The sequence below is a fragment of the Neomonachus schauinslandi genome, chromosome 6 (genome assembly GCF_002201575.2).
Source record: "Neomonachus schauinslandi chromosome 6, ASM220157v2, whole genome shotgun sequence".
NCBI lineage: Eukaryota > Metazoa > Chordata > Mammalia > Carnivora > Phocidae > Neomonachus > Neomonachus schauinslandi.
The window spans coordinates 148,391,785-148,411,815 of record NC_058408.1 but is presented as its reverse complement, the minus strand read 5'-3'; the positions used below and the strand labels follow the sequence as shown (position 1 = coordinate 148,411,815).

Sequence of the window (20,031 nt, the reverse complement as noted above, 5' to 3'; positions counted from 1 at the left end):
AGTTTCAGAAAGTCCCCAGACGGGGAAATTACTCGTCAGGATGGGAACTCGTTTCACTACAAACCATGGAGGGTCCCGGGTGGTTTGTGGAGCTCAAGACTTCACGTTTCCAGGAGCTGGGAAGATGAGATTTGATTGATATTCTTGCCATTATTAATGCTGACATTTAAAATTATTAAGTTTCAGAGGCAAGGAAAAGATCTGGAAAAAGTTAAGCAGCGATTAATAGAGATCGCTAATCACGTTGACAAGGTAAGTTCTTTTTCGGGTAATTAAATCACTCAAAGCATGTAAATGTTTAGAAACGAGGTGGAGGGAATGGAACACACCTCGTCTGACTTGGCAGGGAGACCAGGTTCTGGTGCTGGGCTGGAACGTGGACTTCCCCTTTCCTCCGAGCACAGAATTCCCGGTCTGGAGCAGCTCCGGGAGAGGCCAACCCACGCACGCTGTCTGGACTGCGGTGGCCTTGGGCTACATCTCCCTCCAGGCTCTCTTCTGGCCAGAGTCCCAGTGTGAGGGCGTCTCAGGTTCCCCAGTTAGAGCCAGAACCCCAATAGGATGCATCTGACCCTCTGGAGAACTCCCAAGGGGGCTTTTTCCCAGGTCTCCCTGGGTTGCGTCCACAGTCCCCCTGAGGGCAGGCTGTCATTTATAAGTGACACACACAGGGGTCCACGGTCCTGAGACCCAGAAATTGGCTTTTGGTTCAATCAGCTGTTGGAAAATTGCTCACCAAGAATGAGGAGATTGGGAGCTCACCCTTGGCAAAGGTGATCCAGACCTGGAGGAAACCCCAGAAGTCTGGTCTAATCCCGGGAGTAGGAGCTCAGCGACACTCTTCATGCTACCTCTTCGCAAGGAGAGGGTGAAGCTGTCGGAGCACCTGCCCTCCCGCGGCATGCCTGCAGAACAGAGCTGTCAGGCTGTCTGGGGCTGAAGGCTCTCATACTTGCCTGCATGTCGGAGTCACCTGGAAGCTTTCAAAGACATTGCTGCCCGGGTACCTTGGCAATCGGGGGGTTGTTAATAACTCACACTGGTAATTAAAGAACCCTATACCTCAGAAAAGACCTGACAGACTCCTTGGAGTTGGCCAGCCTGGCTGCTCTTGTGTTTCTGGCCAGGAGAGAGCTGAATTGCTGAGCACATATGTGGCCACCCCAAGCAGACCCTGAAGACCATGCTGGGGGTACCCAGGCTCCTCCAGATGCTCTGTGCATCCAAGTCTGCTAACTGATGATGAGCCCTGGGCTCTGGCAGGTGTTCAAAAGTTCAGCTTTGCCCCTCTCCAAGTGGGAGTGTCTCGACCCCAAAATAATGACGGTTCCAGTGGCAACTTCCTCATTTGCAGAAATCTTGGCTCTCCTTGGCCATTCTAAATTAATAGCTGCTTGGCTGGCTGGGTTGGCCTGAAGGGAAGAGGGAGAAGGACATCCCAGACTGAAAGACCAGGAAGTCATTGAGTACAAAGGTGACATTCTGAAGCATCCAGGAAATTCCCCCTGTAAGTAAAACACGGAAAGCAGGTCTGATGCTCATAGCTGGAGGCAAAGCCTGTGTCTAGGAACTAAGAGGCGCTCCCCAGGTCCTGATTCACCTGCAGGGCGGAGCAGTGGAGGTGTGTGATCACCCAAGCTTTGCCTCTTTAACCTTTCACCTCCCACCTGTCCCACTTCGTATCCATTAAGAAGTTAGCACCAGCGGCAGATTCTCTGGCGCAGACCCTGTGACCTACTTCTGAAAGGGCTCAGCTTCCGTGCATTTAATTTCTTCGGGTGTTTTCCTGCTTGTGGGAGTCTTCTATCCTCCTCTCCTGAGCTGGTTGCCTGAAGGGTGCAAGTTCTCATGTCGGAGCCCACCAGGTCTTCTCTTTGCTCCCGCTCAATTTTTTTTCAGATCCACTTCTTCCAGAAAGGCTTCCTTGAGCCCTCAGCACAGCACCCCATGAACTTCCTGTTTGCACCCTTTCTTGGTAGTTCACTCTGTTGGAGTGAACTGTCACAATGGCTCAGTGTCCCCAGCCTTGAGCCTCTTGCTGACCTCTGAGCATTTGGGAGCCAAGGGCAAGGGCATCCTAATCCTTGTTCTCGGTGCCAGTGCCAAGCCTAGCATACAATAAGAGCCAAGCAAATGCCTGTTGCCGCTGTGTTCATGGGTGAATCGATGCCACGGCTCTCGGGCTGCACCCCCCCATGTTCTGGGGTGCGTGGACAGACAGGCAGCTGCCAGGCTCCTGTCCAGCTTCTCTCTGGGCCTGGGGTCACAGCGGGTCCTCTTGGAAGGGAGTCTGAGTACTTGTACAGGAGGGGCTGTGCTACTTAGTGGTTTAAGACCTGGGTGCTGGGGCCGGGCTGCCTACATCCACACCCCAGCCACGCCAGTCATGCCTCGAGCGGTTGCCTGATCCCTCCATAGCTCAGCGTCCCTGAGGACGAAATGGGGATATTGCTAGTTCTCGGCCCCGTTGGGCTGGGGTGCAGACTAACAGAGCTGCAGCCTGGAAAGTCCCCAGCACTGTGCCTTGGGCATAGGAGAGGCTCACCGAGGGTCCGCTGTGGTTATTGTTATCAGCCGTCTGCAGCCTGGGAAGAAGGCCCCCAGCGGGCAGGACAGGGATTGTGTCTGATGACTCAGCCGGAGTAGGGGCCTGACCGGTGTTCAGTGGCACCAACTGGGAGCGGAAGGAGCGTGCGTTACGTACCGCCGTGTGAGGTCTGTCGCAAGGATGGGACCCGGGCGAGCTAATAGACAGAAATCATGACCCATCGTTTCATGAAAAAGCTCCTCGGTTGGCAAGCACCAAGGCCAGCTCTGAGGGACCATGCTGTACAGACCTTAGTTACCCCTTCCCTAGAACCCTTGTCGGAGGCAAACTCAGTGTCCCCTTCACAGATGACGACGTGAAGCCCACATGGGGCATCTGGCTCTGAGGTTATGGCTTGGTGAGCTGGTGTGGACATCGGCACTGGAGCGCCAACGTTTCTGCCTCCTGATCACTGTTACCTCTGTGCAGTGGGAAGTGTGGTCTCCCGGTCAAAGGGCAGCGGCCAGACATGGGCAGTCAGGGTTCCAGAAGAGTCCAGGAACCTCATTCTGCCCGGGAAGCCTGGCCTGGGAGCTTGCAAGTCCATACGACAGACCGAGCAATTCTTGATTAAAAACAAGCCGTTGGGCAGCATTTAGGTCAGAGAATTGTCTCATTAACTTATTTTTTTTTTTAAAGATTTTATTTATTTATTCATGAGAGACAGAGAGAGAGAGAGAGGCAGAGGGAGAAGCAGGCTCCCAAGGAGCAGGGAGCCCGATGTGGGACTCAATCCCAGGACGCTGGGATCATGACCTGAGCCGAAGGCAGACGCTTAACCATCTGAGCCACCCAGGCGCCCTGTCTCATTAACTTATTAATGTAATGCCTGTAATTGTTATCTGCCTGAAGGCCAGTGGGACCGCTGCAGCCAGCTTACGTTCTGGGATATAGTGTGCATTCCAGTCATACTCATGGGCTAACCTAATGCTCACCAGATACTGAGGGGAGATCAGTGGGGAAAGCGATGAGCCTGCCTCCTGTGGGTCAGGATGGGGGTCAGATGCTGAGACTTGGGGAGTGTGTTGCCCGCTAGCTCACCACATTGGAATGGGGCTTAACCATCCAATGAGGAGCCTCTGTGACTTTTATTACTTATTGGCCCAGATGCGTGTAGCATAAAAATGGGACCTGCTCACATCTGGAGCTTGACTTTGGCTGCCCCCATCAGCCACATCTTTCTCCTTGGCTACCTGGAGTATCAGCAAATGAGGACTGCCCATCGTGTACTGCTTCACCCATCATGGGCACTGGAAGATTTTACAGCCAGCCAGGCGATCCCATGTCCTCACCCCCTGGGCCCTGAGCACAGATCCACCTCCTTGTCATAATGCACATGGCGGGCAGCAAGGTAGTTGGAGGCAACGGGTAGTTCCTCCCTCTGCCCTGACCAATCATCTTGTCCCGGACTAGACCCTCCCTTCACCATTAGAAGAGCTGCTCTTCCTACCTCTGCCCCAGGATGATCTGCTTCTGGAGAAAGGGTTGTAGGTTGAAGCCAGGAGTATATAAAGGTAGGAGACGGAATGGCAGTGAGACGATGCTTTGGTGGTATACCTGAAGCTTGATTTCACAAGCCTATAAAAGAGGAACTTCCTTTAGAAGATCCTTCCCATGATGCCGCTGGTGAACTAACTTCTGGCTGTGAGGAAAATGCTTATTAAAGTTCCAGAAGAAGGGTTCTGCGTATGCCTTTATTATTCTGAAAGATATTGATTTGTGCATTTAATTAAAACCTTCTAGGTTGATTATAAGGGATGGAACGTGATAGCGTCAGCCAAGTCTGAGTCTTTGCTGAAAAATTAATACAAATTCATTTTCAGTAACTCATAGGTAGAACATTTTGCTTTAAAGGAACAAATTATTGTCCTTGGCAGAGTGTCTGAAAGATCCTAATTCCCTCATTGTTTTTCCTGCAGTAGTTATTAACTGGCGGTCTTTGGGTATAATGTAACTACTTTAGAGATAGTACACATCTATATGCACATTTTAAATCACCAGTGAACCATGTGAAATGTGTGCTTCCCTACAAATAAGGGCAGACATCAAAAAGCCTATTAACTTCGGCGTCTAACCATTCAACAACAATGGAAACCCAGTTAACACATCACTTTGCATCAGACACTGCAAATATTTCTTAAATTCTAATGCCACAGGAACAAGGGAGCACAGAGATATTTTTCTCACCCATGTCAGTGAAGTCCAAAACATGCAAATATGTTCTACTCTGCATTTTAAGCTCTCATGAATGTGATCCCCAGAGGGTCCCTGTCTTCGTCAGTTTTACAGACCATTGAACATTCGGATAGTGCTGGTGGGCGTGGAGGTGTGGAATGACATCGACAAATGCTCTATAAGTCAGGACCCGTTCACAAGCCTCCATGAATTTCTGGACTGGAGAAAGATGAAGCTTCTACCTCGCAAATCGCATGACAATGCCCAGCTTATCAGGTATGGGGGTTCATTGTCTCTCCTTTGCTTAAAGAAAGAGCGACCTCAGCAGCCCCCTCTCCTCTTAGCTTCACCTGGCAGTCCCCAAAGCTGCACACCTCTCTGCAGACCACACTGACTTGTACAGGGGTGTTTCCCAGCCCACATCAGTGGGGAACATGCCATCCTGACCAAACTGGGGTTCTATTGGGAAAGTCTCCCTTTGAACCCCCGAGGAAACCTATTCCTCTAAGAAATGTCTTATTTTCTTTTTCCATCACCTGAATGTTTTCCTCTATGCAAATTTTTCTAGTCTTTGTCTTGATACAAAATTGTCCTGAATAGGCTATTTTAAAAAAAAAGCTCATTTTCTTTCACTATTAGTGAAAAATGTTTATGCAAGATGTGAAGATGATGCATTAGGATGATTATTGCCAGATGCCTGGAGAAAGGAAATGTTCATCCCTCCTCCTGTTTCGCTGGGACTCTGGTTTTCTAGATTAGAGGACCCTAGCAGTCTGCATTCTTTCAATCAGTGTGTATTGAGCACCAGTCAGGAAGCAAGTATGTTTTAGGTGCTTTGAATATAATGATGGCCAGCACTCTAAGCCTCCCCGCTCTCAGGAGTCCCCGGTCCTCCTGGAGAAGGCAACTATCGCACTGTGTCATGAAGATAATAAAATGAGGGAAAGCACAGCTATAACATAATATACTGGGAAGATACTCAAACACCTTTATATTTAAAAGAAAAAAAATCTTATCATAATCTAAATTGGTAAGGAGGAGATTTTTCCCAAGTGACAAACTTTTTATTAAGACCCTTAAACAGTTTATGCTATTATTCTTATGTTCTCATGTAGCTCATTTCACTGAATTGAAAGATTCGGGGTCAGAGACTTTTTTCTTTGGAAAATTATATCTAGTTTCTTAAAAATTCATAGAAAGGTGGGGCACGCCTTGGTGGCTCAGTCATCTGCTGTTGGCTCAGGCCATGATCTCAGGGTCCTAGGATGGAGCCCCGCTCCCTGCTCAGCAGAGAGTCTGCTTCTCTGTCCCCCTCTGCGCCTCCCCCTGTTTGTGTATGTGCTCTATCAAATAAATAAATAAAATCTTTTTAAAAATTATAGAAAGTTAAAAACCATTCTAACCCCATCCTCACTTTAGAAAATGTCTACATTTGAACTAAGGCTGTTGGCATTCCCTAATAATTTACTTTAGCCATTTTCACCGGGTTGTTTGGTTTTTTTTCCCGCCTTGGATATTTGGGGTTGCCTCATATTTTATGCAATTGATTAATCCTGAACTACTTAAAGTACACTTTAGATATTTTGAGTCAGAGTATTTTGTTTTATTTTTTTTTTCCCAAATGGAGTCTGTCCAACTTGAACATCTGGAAATAAATTAGCCTCTTATATAACTTTATATACGTATATAATTATATCTGTTAAAATGGTCTATATAGATATAAATATAAAATCTGTAACCCCAACTACTGTACATATGAGTATGACAGGATGGGATGGATGGATATATATATATATATATATATATATATATATATACACATATGTAGACAGATAAGGTTTTATATATACTTACTCCCTTTTGTTCAGTTGAACACTGTCAGAATAACTAACTTTTCGAACAGCATATATATAATCTAGGTATGTACGTGGCCAAGATAACATGAGCAAATCATTTAAAGGAGATTCCCTTAAAGGAGATTCAACAAATACGAACAATGTTTAATTTTTAATGCATGAGGGTCAAATTTACAGCACTTGCTTTAAACAGGGCTTCACGTCATTAGACTCATTGATCAGGTTAAGAATCCACATAGGGGAGAGCCTGCCCCTAAGCCACAACATCCCCTACTGGAACCTTCCTCCTGGGGTGCAGAGGCTTCCTCCTGGGTGGGTGCTTATCCTGCATTGGTTCCAGAGGGTCAGTCATTTTTCTGCCGGTTTCATTTTTGCCAGCTACGTTAGCAAGACACTTGAAAGAGTTTGGGTTTCTGGCCTAATTGTAAATTTACACAGGAAAACAAAATTCAGCTACAACAGGAAGTCTAGTAAACCACCACGTGCATTTCATTTAGTTACCAGTGATTCTCTGTGACTCTTCCCAGCACTTCCATCAGCAAAGGTTTCAAAGGAGCAGCACCCTCCAATCCGTAGGAAATAGGCAGGATAAAACTCATAAGTACAAAGGTCATGACTGGTCATGGTCTGAGTCTTGCAAACAAAAATCTGAAAGGATTATGGGACCACGATGCAAAAATACATTTGAGAGGAACTAAGGACACAAATCACCTGTAAACACACCCCACGTGGCTCTCTTCATTTTTGCATGGACCCTTGCTCTTCTTGTTGGAATGCAAGAATGGCCAAAAGAATTTCAAATGTTAGGAAATGCCCTCATTCTATATTAACTTAAGAAAGTTGTTTTTTTTTTTTTTAATTTCCCAGTGGGGTTTATTTCCAAGGGACCACCATTGGCATGGCACCAATCATGAGCATGTGCACCGCAGAGCAGTCGGGAGGGATCGTCATGGTAAGTCAAGGGCACCAAGTTGCTGAAAGCAATGTTCCACCCATTTCCCTGCATTTCTCCAGACAGCTCTACTTTTATCGGACTTTGTAAAATTAGGCCATTTTCTTTCATGCTTCTTATACGTAATTCTACCTTTCTCTAGCTCTATTTATGGTCTTCTATATCCCAAAATATATTAGGGACTGTTTATAAAAAAAACCACATCAAGTCGTACACAGGTAAGGTGAGTGTGTAAAAATAACTCAGTGGAAGCCTGTCTGCCCCTTTTATGGAGAAAAAGTTTCAACTGGGATTTTGATCAAAGCATTCCAACCCAGGATCCCCCCCCCCCCCCCCCAGCATTGAGATGAACCAGGGCACTGGGGTTGCCCCTCATCAGTCAGTTTCTTAGATGGACTGTGGTCTCACCAAACATTACTACCAGAATGATTTTCTGATGGTTCTGTCTCCAGGCCCAACAGCCAAAAATCTTAGGTTTTTGACTACCACTGCAGATGCTTGATCTACCTCCTACCTGGTGTCCAATTTGTCTTCATAATAACGTTAATCTTGGAAGGCAGATACCTAGGTTTATTGCTTCATAAGGATAATTCTGTCATTTTGGGGCTCTACATGTTTATAAAGGGAACAAAAGTGGAAGAACATTTGGGACTTGTTTCTTATGAAGTTAAGACGGAAATAGCTTTGATACACTGCCCAACAGGGGACTCCTGCTCCATTCCATCAGTTAATTAAAGAAAAGGTTTCACCTCATGCTGGCACCGTCCCTGCTCTGAAAATGCAGTGTCCCCTTTACACCAGCCCTCAGACAAGGAGTATTCTCAGAGACTACTCTGACATCTCCATTAAACAAACAGAACGTTGCCCTTCTAGGAAACCATGATTTCCTCCACATTTTTTTTCAAACAGAACATTTCTGAATACCCCATTGTATTAAGGAGCAAAAGGAGTAACGTTCTGCTGACTATTATTTTCCTTCCACATAGTGCCCGACCTAATCTTCTTAGTGAATATACACAACAAATGTTTTCCTCTTCTCCGATAAGTGTTGGTAATTCATATAAATATGCACTAAACATACAAGCTGAAGTAGCCATTTGGGAGGATAGCACCCACTCTGGATTTCTGGCTTGAACAAGCTACCCTCTGGTTTTCTTTGGACCTATGAGCCCTGTATGTGATCCCCACTATGAAAGTCATTGGAAAGATTGGTTTTTGTTGGTGCCAGGTTAATTTCAAGTCAGATCCCAACTGTGTTTTTACAGAGCAGCCTATAAAATTTTAAGAGGGAATAATTTTCTGTTTCATGGCTCCATGGTCAGTTGCTACTGACTTTGCCACTTAAAATGGGTGTAAATATTTTTTAGAGCCGAAACTAAATTCCTTATAAGTATGGCAGGTTCTTCTGTTTGGAGAGTTTAAACATTTTTATAACCATTCTGATCATAGTAAGTGGCTTTCTTCAACTTGTGTCCCTCATTCCGTTTCCATAGAAGCACTTGATCAAGATTCCCTCTTTAAAAGTATACAGAAAAGCCTATTTTTTTTAATGGATGAAGACAAATGTGGGAAAACAAGCAAATATGTGTACTGCAGTGGTAATCAAGTCAAGACCAAAGTCAATCAACAGGAAATATGTTTGACCAACTTGGCAGCAGTTAGACACATCCTTTGTTTACTCCACATATGAGGGAAGCATCAAGTAGGACAAAAGTCTACAGCCCCTTGAATTCTATAAAGTTCATGAGATAAATGAGATCCATCTCTTGACCAGACCTAAAACTTCTAGATGAACTTTCTCCTGTTATGTCTCTAAAATTAAATTCACGGTTGTTCCATGTGACCATGCCCCCATTCAAGGACTCACAAGTCTAGGAAGAAGGAAATCGTATAGCAAGGAAGCAGGAATCCAATCAAATTGAAAAGATGAGTTCCTCTACTGGTTCTGTTTTTTTAAGATGGAGCAAATCTTTGCTTTAGCAACTTAAAGCTATGCCCTTGTATCTAACTGGACTAGAACAGCCTTGGTTTGGGGATTATGCCATAAATAAAGAAATAGGGTTTTTTTTTTCTTATTACAAATGTAAACTGTTGATCAGGGTCTCTTGCGAGATAGTCTGTTCATAATCACTTATCCGTGAAGAATGTAAAACAACTTGGCAATTAAAAACAAACCCAAGATATTCAGTGATACAAAAGAATCAAATAAAGAATAATTTTTAAAGGACGAAGTCCTTGAATTTTGTGCCAAAATATGCTAAATTCAGCTCTCCACATTCTTAGGTTGGCTACATTCTCTTTGCCAACCTGTGTTATTCTTGAGAATTGATTTCCTGAAACAAATTTGTGAAGCTTCCTACAACAGGAAACTGTAAAATCTAAACAAAGTAATTTATTAGGAATTTCATCTATTCTAAGAATAACTTGGTCCCTTGATGTGCTGTTCCCTTCTGAGACTCAGGGCTAGGGAGAGAGGCAGCTACAGCTATAACGAGCAACAGCCTATATAATCTTTCATGCTCATGCCTTTAGAAGAGGCCCCACAAAGATTATCTGAGTCAGGAATGATGCTTTCTCCAAAACCCAGTATCACTGTTTCCTGGAAGTTTCTTGGAAAACCTCTTATCTCTTTCCTGGGTAGCGCAAAGCAGTATTTGAATAAAGTACCTTCATTGCTCTGTGGTGGGCAGGCCTTTTCAGAAACGCCACCAATGGTCACAACTCTACGGTCAACTAATCTTTGACAAAGCAGGAAAGAATATCCAGTGGAAAAAAAGACAGTCTCTTCAACAAATGGTGTTGGGAAAACTGGACAGCAATATGCAGAAGAATGAAACTGGACCCTTTCTTACACCATACACAGAAATTAATTCAAAATGGATGAAAAACCTAAATGTGAGATAGGAAACCATCAAAATACTAGAGAACACAGACAGCAACCGCTGTGACCTTGGCCATAGCAATGTCTTACTTGACATATCTCCAGGGGCAAGGGAAACAAAAGCAAAAATGAACTATTGGGACTTCATCAAGATGAAAAGCTTCGGCACAGTGAAGGAAACTATCAACAAAACTAAAAGGCAACCTAGATATTTGCAAATGACATATTGGATAAAGGGCTAGTATCCAACATCTGTTAAGAACTTTTCAAACTCAACACCCCAAAAATAAATAATCCAGTTAAGAAATGGGCAGAAGACATGAACAGACATTTCTCCAAAGAAGACATACAGATGGCCAACAGACACATGAAAAAAAATGCTCAGCATCACTCATCATCAGGAAAATACAAATCAAAACCACAATGAGATACCACCTCACACTGGTCAGAATGGCTAAAATGAACAACACAGGAAACAACAGGTGTTGGTGAGGATGCGGAGAAAGGAGAACCCTCTTACACTGTTGGTGGGAATGCAAACTGGTGCAGCCACTCTGGGAAACAGTATGGAGGTTCCTCAAGAAGTTGAAAGTAGAGCTACCCTACAACCTAGCAATTCACTACTAGGTATTTATCCAAAGGATACAAAAATAGTGATTCGAAGGGGCACGTGCACCCCAATGTTTATAGCAGCACTATCAACAATAGCCAAATTATGGAAAGAGCCCAAATGTCCATCAACTGATGAACAGAAAAAGGAGTAATAGGAATATTACTCAGCCATCAAAAAGAACGAAATCTTGCCATTTGCAATAACATGGATGGAACCAGAGGGTATTATGCTAAGTGAAATAAGTCAGTCAGAGAAAGACAAATACCATATGATTTCACTTATATGTGGAACTTAGGAAACAAAACAGATGAACAAAGGAGAAAAGAAAGAAAAATAAAATAAGGTCAAAATAGAGACTCTTAACTCTAGAGAACAAACTGAGGATTGCTGGAGGGGAGGTGGGTGGGGAGAAGGGCTAAATGGGTGATGGGCATTAAGGAGGGCACTTGATGTAATGAGCACTGGGTGTTATATGTAAGTGATGAATCACTAAATTCTACTCCTGAAACAAACAAAAAAAATGGGCATAATTTCTGCAAATCCCATTTAATAATTAACTAATTTTAGTTTGTTAAAATTAAGTAACAATACTTTAATAATTAGTATTTAATAATTTAGTAATACTATTTTAAGTAACAATAATCTCTAATATCTATTCATCTAAGCCATCCATGCACTTCATTAAATTAGGGGTGGCCACGCAATGCTCGCTGAATGGAGAGACCATCTTCCAAAACCCATCAAAGAGTTGAGCAAACCCCCAGCACCAACAGTCAGAGAATCAGGGTGCTTCTACCCATCTCCGAAATCTACTTGACAAAACAAGGAGCCAGCAAGAGTGAGCCATACCTGGATACAATCCTAATTCACTGAGTCTTCAAACAGATTACTCAATGTGGCGAGCTTCTTTTGTGAATTATTGTGAATTTTCCAAGTATCCTTCTAAGTAGACAGGAAGGGCATGTTCAGTAGCCCCCGCTCAGGTCTTATTTAGAATGTCACAAAGTATGCTTTCCCCTCCCAACTTTTCATCAGCCTCATCTCCTTCGAGGATAAAATGGTACTTTTTTTCAAGCCACCCAGGAGCCCCAAGAAAGATGTTTTGTAAGTGAGTGCAGGTAAGAGAATAGAGATGATTGCCTTGAGCATTTCATGTAAAGACATAAAGAGTCCTACCTGTGTTCATGATGAATGCATTCCTCTGCAGAAGGGACCCTGAGCTGGTTTCATAAAATAGGTCACATCTCTTATTTACGTTTGAACTAAATAATGGGACTCTGTGTTTGTTCCTTATAGGGGTTGGATTCGGTCAGATGTTAAAAGACCAGTGGTGGGGGAGAGAGGTGGACGGGGCGGAGGAAAAGGCCAAGGAGAGGTGAACTATACATTGCGCTCTTGTGTTTGCTTTGAGGACCATTCCGACAGCCCCCTGGGCGCCGCCGTGACCCTGGCCCATGAGCTGGGCCACAACTTCGGGATGAACCACGACACACTGGAGCGAGGCTGTGGCTGCAGTGTGGCTGCTGACAAAGGAGGCTGCATCATGAACCCCTCCACCGGGCAAGTACCCACGGTCCAGCCGCTTTCAGAGTTGCCACAGGGTGAATTGCATGTTGGGAAACTGCTAAGCAAAAATCTCCCTGGTTTTCTGGCCAGACCACCCATGGAAACTTCCAGAAGGAAATCCCTTTCTAAGTAGACAGCCTACAGCTCCACTGCCCCCGCAAGCCAAGGGCCGAGAAAACTCACTGGGCAAAGGGGGCAGGGTTAGATGGGTCACATGGCCTTCAGAGGGTGTGGGCTGGGGAGTGCTTCTTTCCTCGGGCTTGGCCCCAAGGCCATGGCCGGCAGCATCTGAAGTGCATCAGTAGGGGGAGGGGGGGCCTGCGGCATTCCCGCCTCTGAGGCATCACCTTACAGGATCCGAGAGGTTTAAATGAAGTGACTTCTCTCTGTCAGTAAATCACGCTGTGCCTCCCTTTGGAATGCCTTTCTGAAACTCGAGACTTGGTTCGCCCAGGGGAAAAGGAAGACAGTTTCATTAAGGGAGCATTCAAATGAGGTGGAAAGAGATGCCACGTGGAGTGATTGAGTACAGATTCTGATGACATCCTGATGCCTTCACGGGCCCGGCCCAAACCAGAGCGCTGTGCTAATGTGGGGAGATTTTCATTAGGAAAGGAGAACGCACACTTGTTACGATCTTCTTTTTTTTATACCTGAGTGAGACCTTCCCAACACTTCTCTTCAAGGCACTTCCCAGGTGAGGCCTGCTCTCTGGGTTTGCTGGAAGGAAATGCTGGAGCAGGAAGCAAGTACTGGCTGGCAGCCCAAAGACTGGCCTCTGGGAAGACCTGCTGGCAAGGGGCCAGTCCTGGTGTGAGGAGGGGACACCTGCTAGAGGTGTAAAGGGATGGATTGTTACAGAATGTGGTTATGTTTCTGCAAGCAATAGCTGTGGGGGGCTCCTCTCAAATGGCTCCTTGGGCATCACATTGCCCCTGAAACAAAGACTGGGCAGAAGGGCACGGCTCACACCCTGGACGTTGTCATGCCTAAGCCTGTTCTTGAGGCACCTCACTGTTACCTTATTAGCAAGTGACTGCTTGAATTCATCGCCACCATTAGCACAGAGTCTTCGGAGAGCATCTTTTTTTGCTCCTGGTTCTGTCTTAAGCAAGATTCAAGGGAGTTACCAAGACCCAGTCGAGGGATTTGCTCTGAGTCTGAGATAACTGAAGCCAGGAACCGGAGCCTGAAGAGAGAGTATCTTAGGCCAACACCAACAGGAAGTGAATTATAAAACCCTAGATACTGACCAGGGAGCTCCCCAAAGGGAGGCTACTCTGAGAAAGTGGGTGCTCCTTGTCATTTAAACTGTTCAGGCAGAGAGGCAAGATAATTATTTAGGGGGCATTTGGGGCAAAGAATTCCTTCTTAGGGTGTGAGGTTGGGCCAGGGGCCTGTAGGTGTCTTCTTTTTCCAATATCCTACCAGGCCAGAGCCCCACAACACTGGCCAGCATGCCATGCGAATCTCAATGAGGTTGGTAGGAAGTTAACATACAGCTGAGTGGTGCTCATGCTTTCTCATTCTTGATGAACTCAAAGTGGCCACAGAAAATTCACTGTTTGCTAAATTTCCCTGCTTATCAAATAGACACAAACACATCAGCTTACATGCCTCCGGAAGTGGTTCCCAATGACTACTATCATGAATGTTTTGGAACTCTTGATAAAATTGGCAAATGAAAGAGAAGAAAATCTAGATTGGGAACACTAGAGTAGGACTGAAAAGCCCTGGGAGCCCCTATTCTGATACCAATTGTTTTGGGTAATACAGGCAAAGGAGTAACCCCTCTGGTCTTAACCAATCTTCATCAAGAAAATGAGTGAGTTCGTCTTTTTCCTTCCTTCCTTCCATCCATCTATCCATCCATTGATTCATATTCATTCTGTCTATCCATCCATCTATCCATCCATTTATTCACTGTTCATTCCATCCATCCATCCATCCATCCATCCATCCATCTTTTCATCAGATCATCTATACATCCACCTTCCACTTACTTGTTCACATAGTCAACACATTTTTTTACCCCCTGTGCTTATTGTCATGGGGAATGCACAGATGAGGAAGACCCTACAGCTCTAAGAATTATGTGATTCTGGAGGCACAGTAGCAAGACCTACCTTCGGACACTCCCCATAATTTTGTATAAAGGCCTTCAAATTGGAAAGTCGTCATGGCAGTGTTTAAGGATATGAGCCAAATTACCCTGGAGATATTTGAAAATCATAGGTAGAAGCGGTATTGTTAAGAGCTCAGCAAATCATTTCAAAGGCGTTTTTTTTTCCTTACCAGGAGTTTGCTAATAGCCTTTACTTGATTTATACCTTATTAGCAATTTCTAAGTTTTCTCTTTTGCTGAGCTTGTGCTTTTGCATAAATCTTTTCTATTTGGTTCTCATTTATGATCCCACATTCCTGAACAGAGAGTGGTGTTTTTAATTTTCTAGATGGAAAGAAACTTCCCAAGCAAGTGGGTGAATTAATCACAAAAGCCCACAGTGAGGGGGGGGTCAGGCCGCCCAGGCAACCCTCAGCCATCCATCACCCATTGTAGAACTTCTAGGCTGCTTTTAATCTGCAGTATTATCCCAACGTGGTCTCTCTCTTACCTCATAGGGTCCCCTCGAGAGCGGCAGAGTGGATTAAATGAGATCACATGTCTTTGTAAATTGTAAATCACTCCACACATACATGGCAGCACGATTACTGCTATTATTTAGCTCGCAGGGACTAAATCGTTGAGGGCGTCTTCCAGAATCCCTGCTCGTAGTTGCTGGAAAGCACCTCCAGCACCTCAAAACAGTCACTGAGCCACGCGCCCACAGTCTGTGTGAAGGGCTCGTTGTAGGCTGGCCCTTGGCCAAACACCAACCTTCCCCCTGACTTCCTCTGCACTACTGATTTCAGGCACGAGCAGCAAACGTTCAAAATGTTATTCAAGTCTTAGCCTCGAGGGGGGCTCAAAAAGAGGTGAATCGTGATTGCTTTCATGATCTTTAGGTCTCCCCGAATCAAAAAGGACCAAGCATTGCCGATGGTTGAAAGGGGGAAAGTGCAGCCCTTAATATGCCCTGTGTATTCTTTATCAAGACATTCCAGAATTCTGACTCTGAAATATTCACCACCTGCCTGTCGTTGACAAATGGGACCTGAAGCCCCGGGAGAACCGCGCTAGCGTGCACTCCTGCTTAAACGCGGTGTCGTGAGGTCCGCGGGAGCTTGCAGGGGTGGTCGGAGGGGGGTTCCTTACAGGTTGGACCATTAATTACCGCAAGGCCTGGAGTGTGTGCGAGCATGTGTTTTCTGTCTTCGCTTAGTTCACATGAAGACCCGCCTTGGAAATCACTCTTTGGCAAAAGCAGTATCTGGGAACTCGTGTGGGAGTTGACTCAGTGGAGTCCACCCGTAAATGAGCTGCTTGGAGCATTTGGGCTGAAAGGGTTGAGGACGAAGCATGCAGCATTTATAGGAGTAAGAAAAATGTGAATAGTTTGAACACATTTGGAAAAGGATATTTAGCATAATTGTAAATGTCACTTCTCAGAGTGGACCCCCAAAAAAAGCAGTATTGGCATTCACAAAGTACTCTCAGGGCTTCCTTTATTTTTTGCAGGAAGTTTTCTGTTAGCAAAAGTTGGAGGAAGGGAGCCTGTTGTGGGAAGAACGCAGCTGAGTCTGGGACGCACGCTAACCCGGCTGCTGCGAGGTCTCACGTGCCCTCGTACATGTCGGGGTGACAGCCAGGAACAGGACACTCTTCTTGCCTCGTGGAACTTGCACACTCTGGGGGAAGACAGACTTCAAAAACAATACATTGAAAATCGCAGGTTAAAGAGCAGTGCTTTGAAGGACACAAAGGAAGAGGTTGGAAAGGAAACATATGGGCCAGGGGCCCCACTTTAATTAGGGGCTTGGGGAGGAGCCCTCTTGGAGGTGACCTTTAAGTAAAGACCAAAGTGCTGACCGGAGGCCAGGGGCTTGTCGGGGGCTGGGTCACGATGGGGGTGGGGCCTGGAGGGCACAGGTTGGTGGTGCTGCTGGAGACAAAGGGGGTTGGGAGGAGCCAAGGCCAGCAAAGCCCAGTCCACCAGGTGGGAACACGGTTTTGTCCCGAGGGCAGTGAGAAGTCCTTGGAGGGTTTTAGGCAGGACAGTAATCTGATCTGACTTAACCTTTCAGGCTTTCTTCCCTTCTAAGATCACCAGCATCCAAGCTATGATAGCTTGCCAAATTAAGGGGTTTGTGTCTATTTTAAAAAGGCAGGGTGTGCTTCTTGTAAAAAAAAAAAAGAAGTTAAAGTGATGGGCTATAAATTTTAGTTTTATTTTCATGTAATTAATAGGCATTTGGAATTCAAGGAGAAGGGTCCTTCTTCAGCACACCAGGTGGTGCATCATACACACCTCACACCCTCGCCTCTCCAGGCTTGCATACTTGATGTACAAAGTGCTATTCTGTTTAGGATTTCACTTTGCTGTTCCTACAGTAAACATCCTTTAAGGACTCGACTTCAAAGAGCCATGGAAGAGCCTTTTCGCACTCCCTGTGTGTGTGTGTGTGTGTATCTGAAAGGAATTACTGCATAGTTTTCATGCTGTTGCTAAGATTAGGGGTTTGGAGCTATTTGGGTTTTGTTTCATCCAGGCTGGCAAACAGCTCCTGAGCAAAGAATGTTCCATGGCTGCCAACGGAGAGCGGAGAGCAGTGTGTTGCGCGCCCAGGATAACGCAGGCTAAGGAAATCACGGGAGGGTGACCCCTTGCTCTCCAGTGGTGTAAAGAATTTACATTAAGCTGAGGTTGGACGTTCAGGAATAACATCTACAACTGGATCAAATAACCATGTTTAAGCAGAAAGCATTGCCATGCGACATCCTCAGAGGTTTGTATAATTGGCTCATTCAGTGCCATTTAATTCAATTCAGGAAACATTCATTGCATACCTACTTGCTACACAGCTGTCTGGACGTGGAGCACATCTGGATGGCCTCCACCCAGGTTCAGCCTTCTCTGATGAAAACTAAGAAGACATCAGGCCTGCCTCTGACTCAGGACCAGCCCGCTGCAGGAAATCGGGTTAGGCAACCAATCATCGCGAAACCACTCATTTACTCAACTAGCATTTACTGTGCCCCTGTGTGCCAGATCCTAGGGAGCAGAATGCGGGCCCAGACACAGAAGGCAGGAACCTTCTGGAAACTCATACTGTGGTGGAATGACAGGCAAGTAAACTGTGCTGATTGCATATTAGAACCTCAGGACTCTGACGGGGGACATTTTTGGAGCCATGAGGCTCCCTGCAGGGGCACCTAAGCTAGTCTCTTTACAAGGTCCTGGATTTCATAGAATCTCACCTCTAAGTTATGCCGCTGCAAGATAAGGAGACATTTTTTAACATAACCATGATACCACTTCACACTTAAAAACAACGATAATTCATTGTAAACAAGGAGCAAAAAGTTGGAAGGAATGGTGGGCAGGGAAGACATTCTGGAACACAGTCCAGTCTGAACCCTAAAGAATTGAATGAGGTTAGGTAGGCTCTGCCCAAGAATTCGTAGCTCGCATTATTGGAAAACTGGTTTTCTGTTTGAGGAGACCTCTATCTGAAAATGGGAACTTTTCAGTAAAAGATTCCTCAGAGTTTGGGATGTGGTTAGGAATTGATAGAAATTAGATGTATTTGGGAAGTCTGTACTCTTGGTATAACTTGCATTCTTGAAGAAGAGGGCAAAATACACATAATTAAAACTCACTCCCCCCCCCCACCGAACTCTGAAGAACTGAGATCGTGAAATACATTTATCATAAGGGGATTTTATAAGAACTGGTTTGTGGGAAATCATTTTCCCATATTATCTCTTCATTTAAAAGTGATTTTTTTTTCTTCTCAATGAAAGGTTTAAGAAAGGCTTCACTTCATCCTTCAAAGGGTAGGGAGGGAAATGGAAATATTTATTCAAGGAGGGGACAAAATGAGGAACTCTAATAACATTAAAACACTGAGTCTCAGAATCAGTTTAATTATCCAGCCAGAGTAATTTTGTTGGCTACATCCCAACATTATCATAAAGGGGAAATGAACTGGCAGGAGAGATTCTTGAAAAGAGTTCAAGAGGGCGCACCAATATGGAGAATGTTCTTGTTCCTCTCTGTGTAATTAGCTATTGCTCACTATAAAATACGGGCGTTTGTCTGCAATTAATGCAGAGCCTCAATACTAAAAGTCACTGCCTAAGGGCACAGTAGAATCTTCCTCCTCTCTTAAGCTGGACACAAAACAGAGAGGTCAAGCTGGGGAGATGGGTCGGCATGGCCTCTGCTTCTTCAGTATCCAGTTTGGGGGAAAGGCCCATAGGAAAACTTGACTTTGATCCTAGAGGATTGCATTCCAATGTCTTGGTTCATCAGTAAACCATGTGAGGTGGGTATGACTATGCCTGTTCTAAAGAGAAGAAAGCTGGGGCTCAGAAAGGCAAATGAACTGCCTACATTTTCAAAACTAGCCAAGTGGAAATCCCAGGACATAAGGCTGAGTCGCCAGGTGCCGAGCCCCTGCCTTTCCACCTTCCTATGACTTACCTCAAATAAAAATTTGCAGCAGCTAAGCCTCAGGAAGAGGAGAAGGGCATCTGTCCTGGGGTAATGGTCAGAGGAAACTGCTCAGCTTCCAGCTGGAGGCTTCGAGAGAGCTCCTTGCAGCCGGGCTCCATGCATCAAGGCTGAGGATGAGTCGTGGGGAGCTGTGCCATTCGGCCTACCACTGTGTTTGCCACATGAACGTGGCCCCAGCCGTGTTTGGGTTTCGTGTGGGGACTGAAGCCTTCTCGGCACAGAGCAGTGTCCCTGGACGACTTCTGGGAGGCAGGCGAGCTGACCCAATTTTAAACCATTTAGTTTTGCAAACTTCCTTCAACTTACGTTATAACAGCAGAGAATTATTTCCTGTCATTGCTCGTTAATCCAGCATTTTATTTGTGGTAGAACATGTGTGAAAACATTATAGCTGAAATTCTGCCAATGCTTCCCTCCCCCTCCCACACACACATACACACACCCATGGCTTCCTCCTCTCCCCAGGACATATGGCACGGAGGCTCCAGTGTGAGGTCAAGGGTGAACTTTTAGGCCTCTCTGCAATCAACAATATCCAGCAGAACCCACTTCCAGCGCCACTAGGTCAGAAATTTTGTGTGTTTTGTCCTTGCTAAGTCCCCAGCACCTAAAACAGTGCCTGGCACATAGTGAAGTAAAATAAATACTTCTTGAATGAAAGGATGGATGGATAGGAGGATGGGTTGGTGGATGAGTGGATGATGATGAATGGAATGATGGATGGATGGATGGATGGAAGGAACAGTGGATGAATGGATAATGGTGAGTGGAAGGATGGACA

General features: G+C 45.3%; 1 protein-coding gene across 1 annotated transcript in view; it reads left to right on the top strand.

The window, feature by feature from the left end:
- The window catches only part of ADAM12 (ADAM metallopeptidase domain 12), a 299,944-nt gene that overhangs the window by 206,654 nt on the left and 73,259 nt on the right, over nucleotides 1-20,031 (top strand). Inside the window, exons 8-11 of the mRNA XM_021703839.1 lie at nucleotides 181-252; nucleotides 4,869-5,038; nucleotides 7,486-7,570; nucleotides 12,476-12,624. Of these exons, the coding sequence (XP_021559514.1) occupies nucleotides 181-252; nucleotides 4,869-5,038; nucleotides 7,486-7,570; nucleotides 12,476-12,624 (476 nt within the window). The remainder of the gene's footprint in view (nucleotides 1-180; nucleotides 253-4,868; nucleotides 5,039-7,485; nucleotides 7,571-12,475; nucleotides 12,625-20,031) is intronic.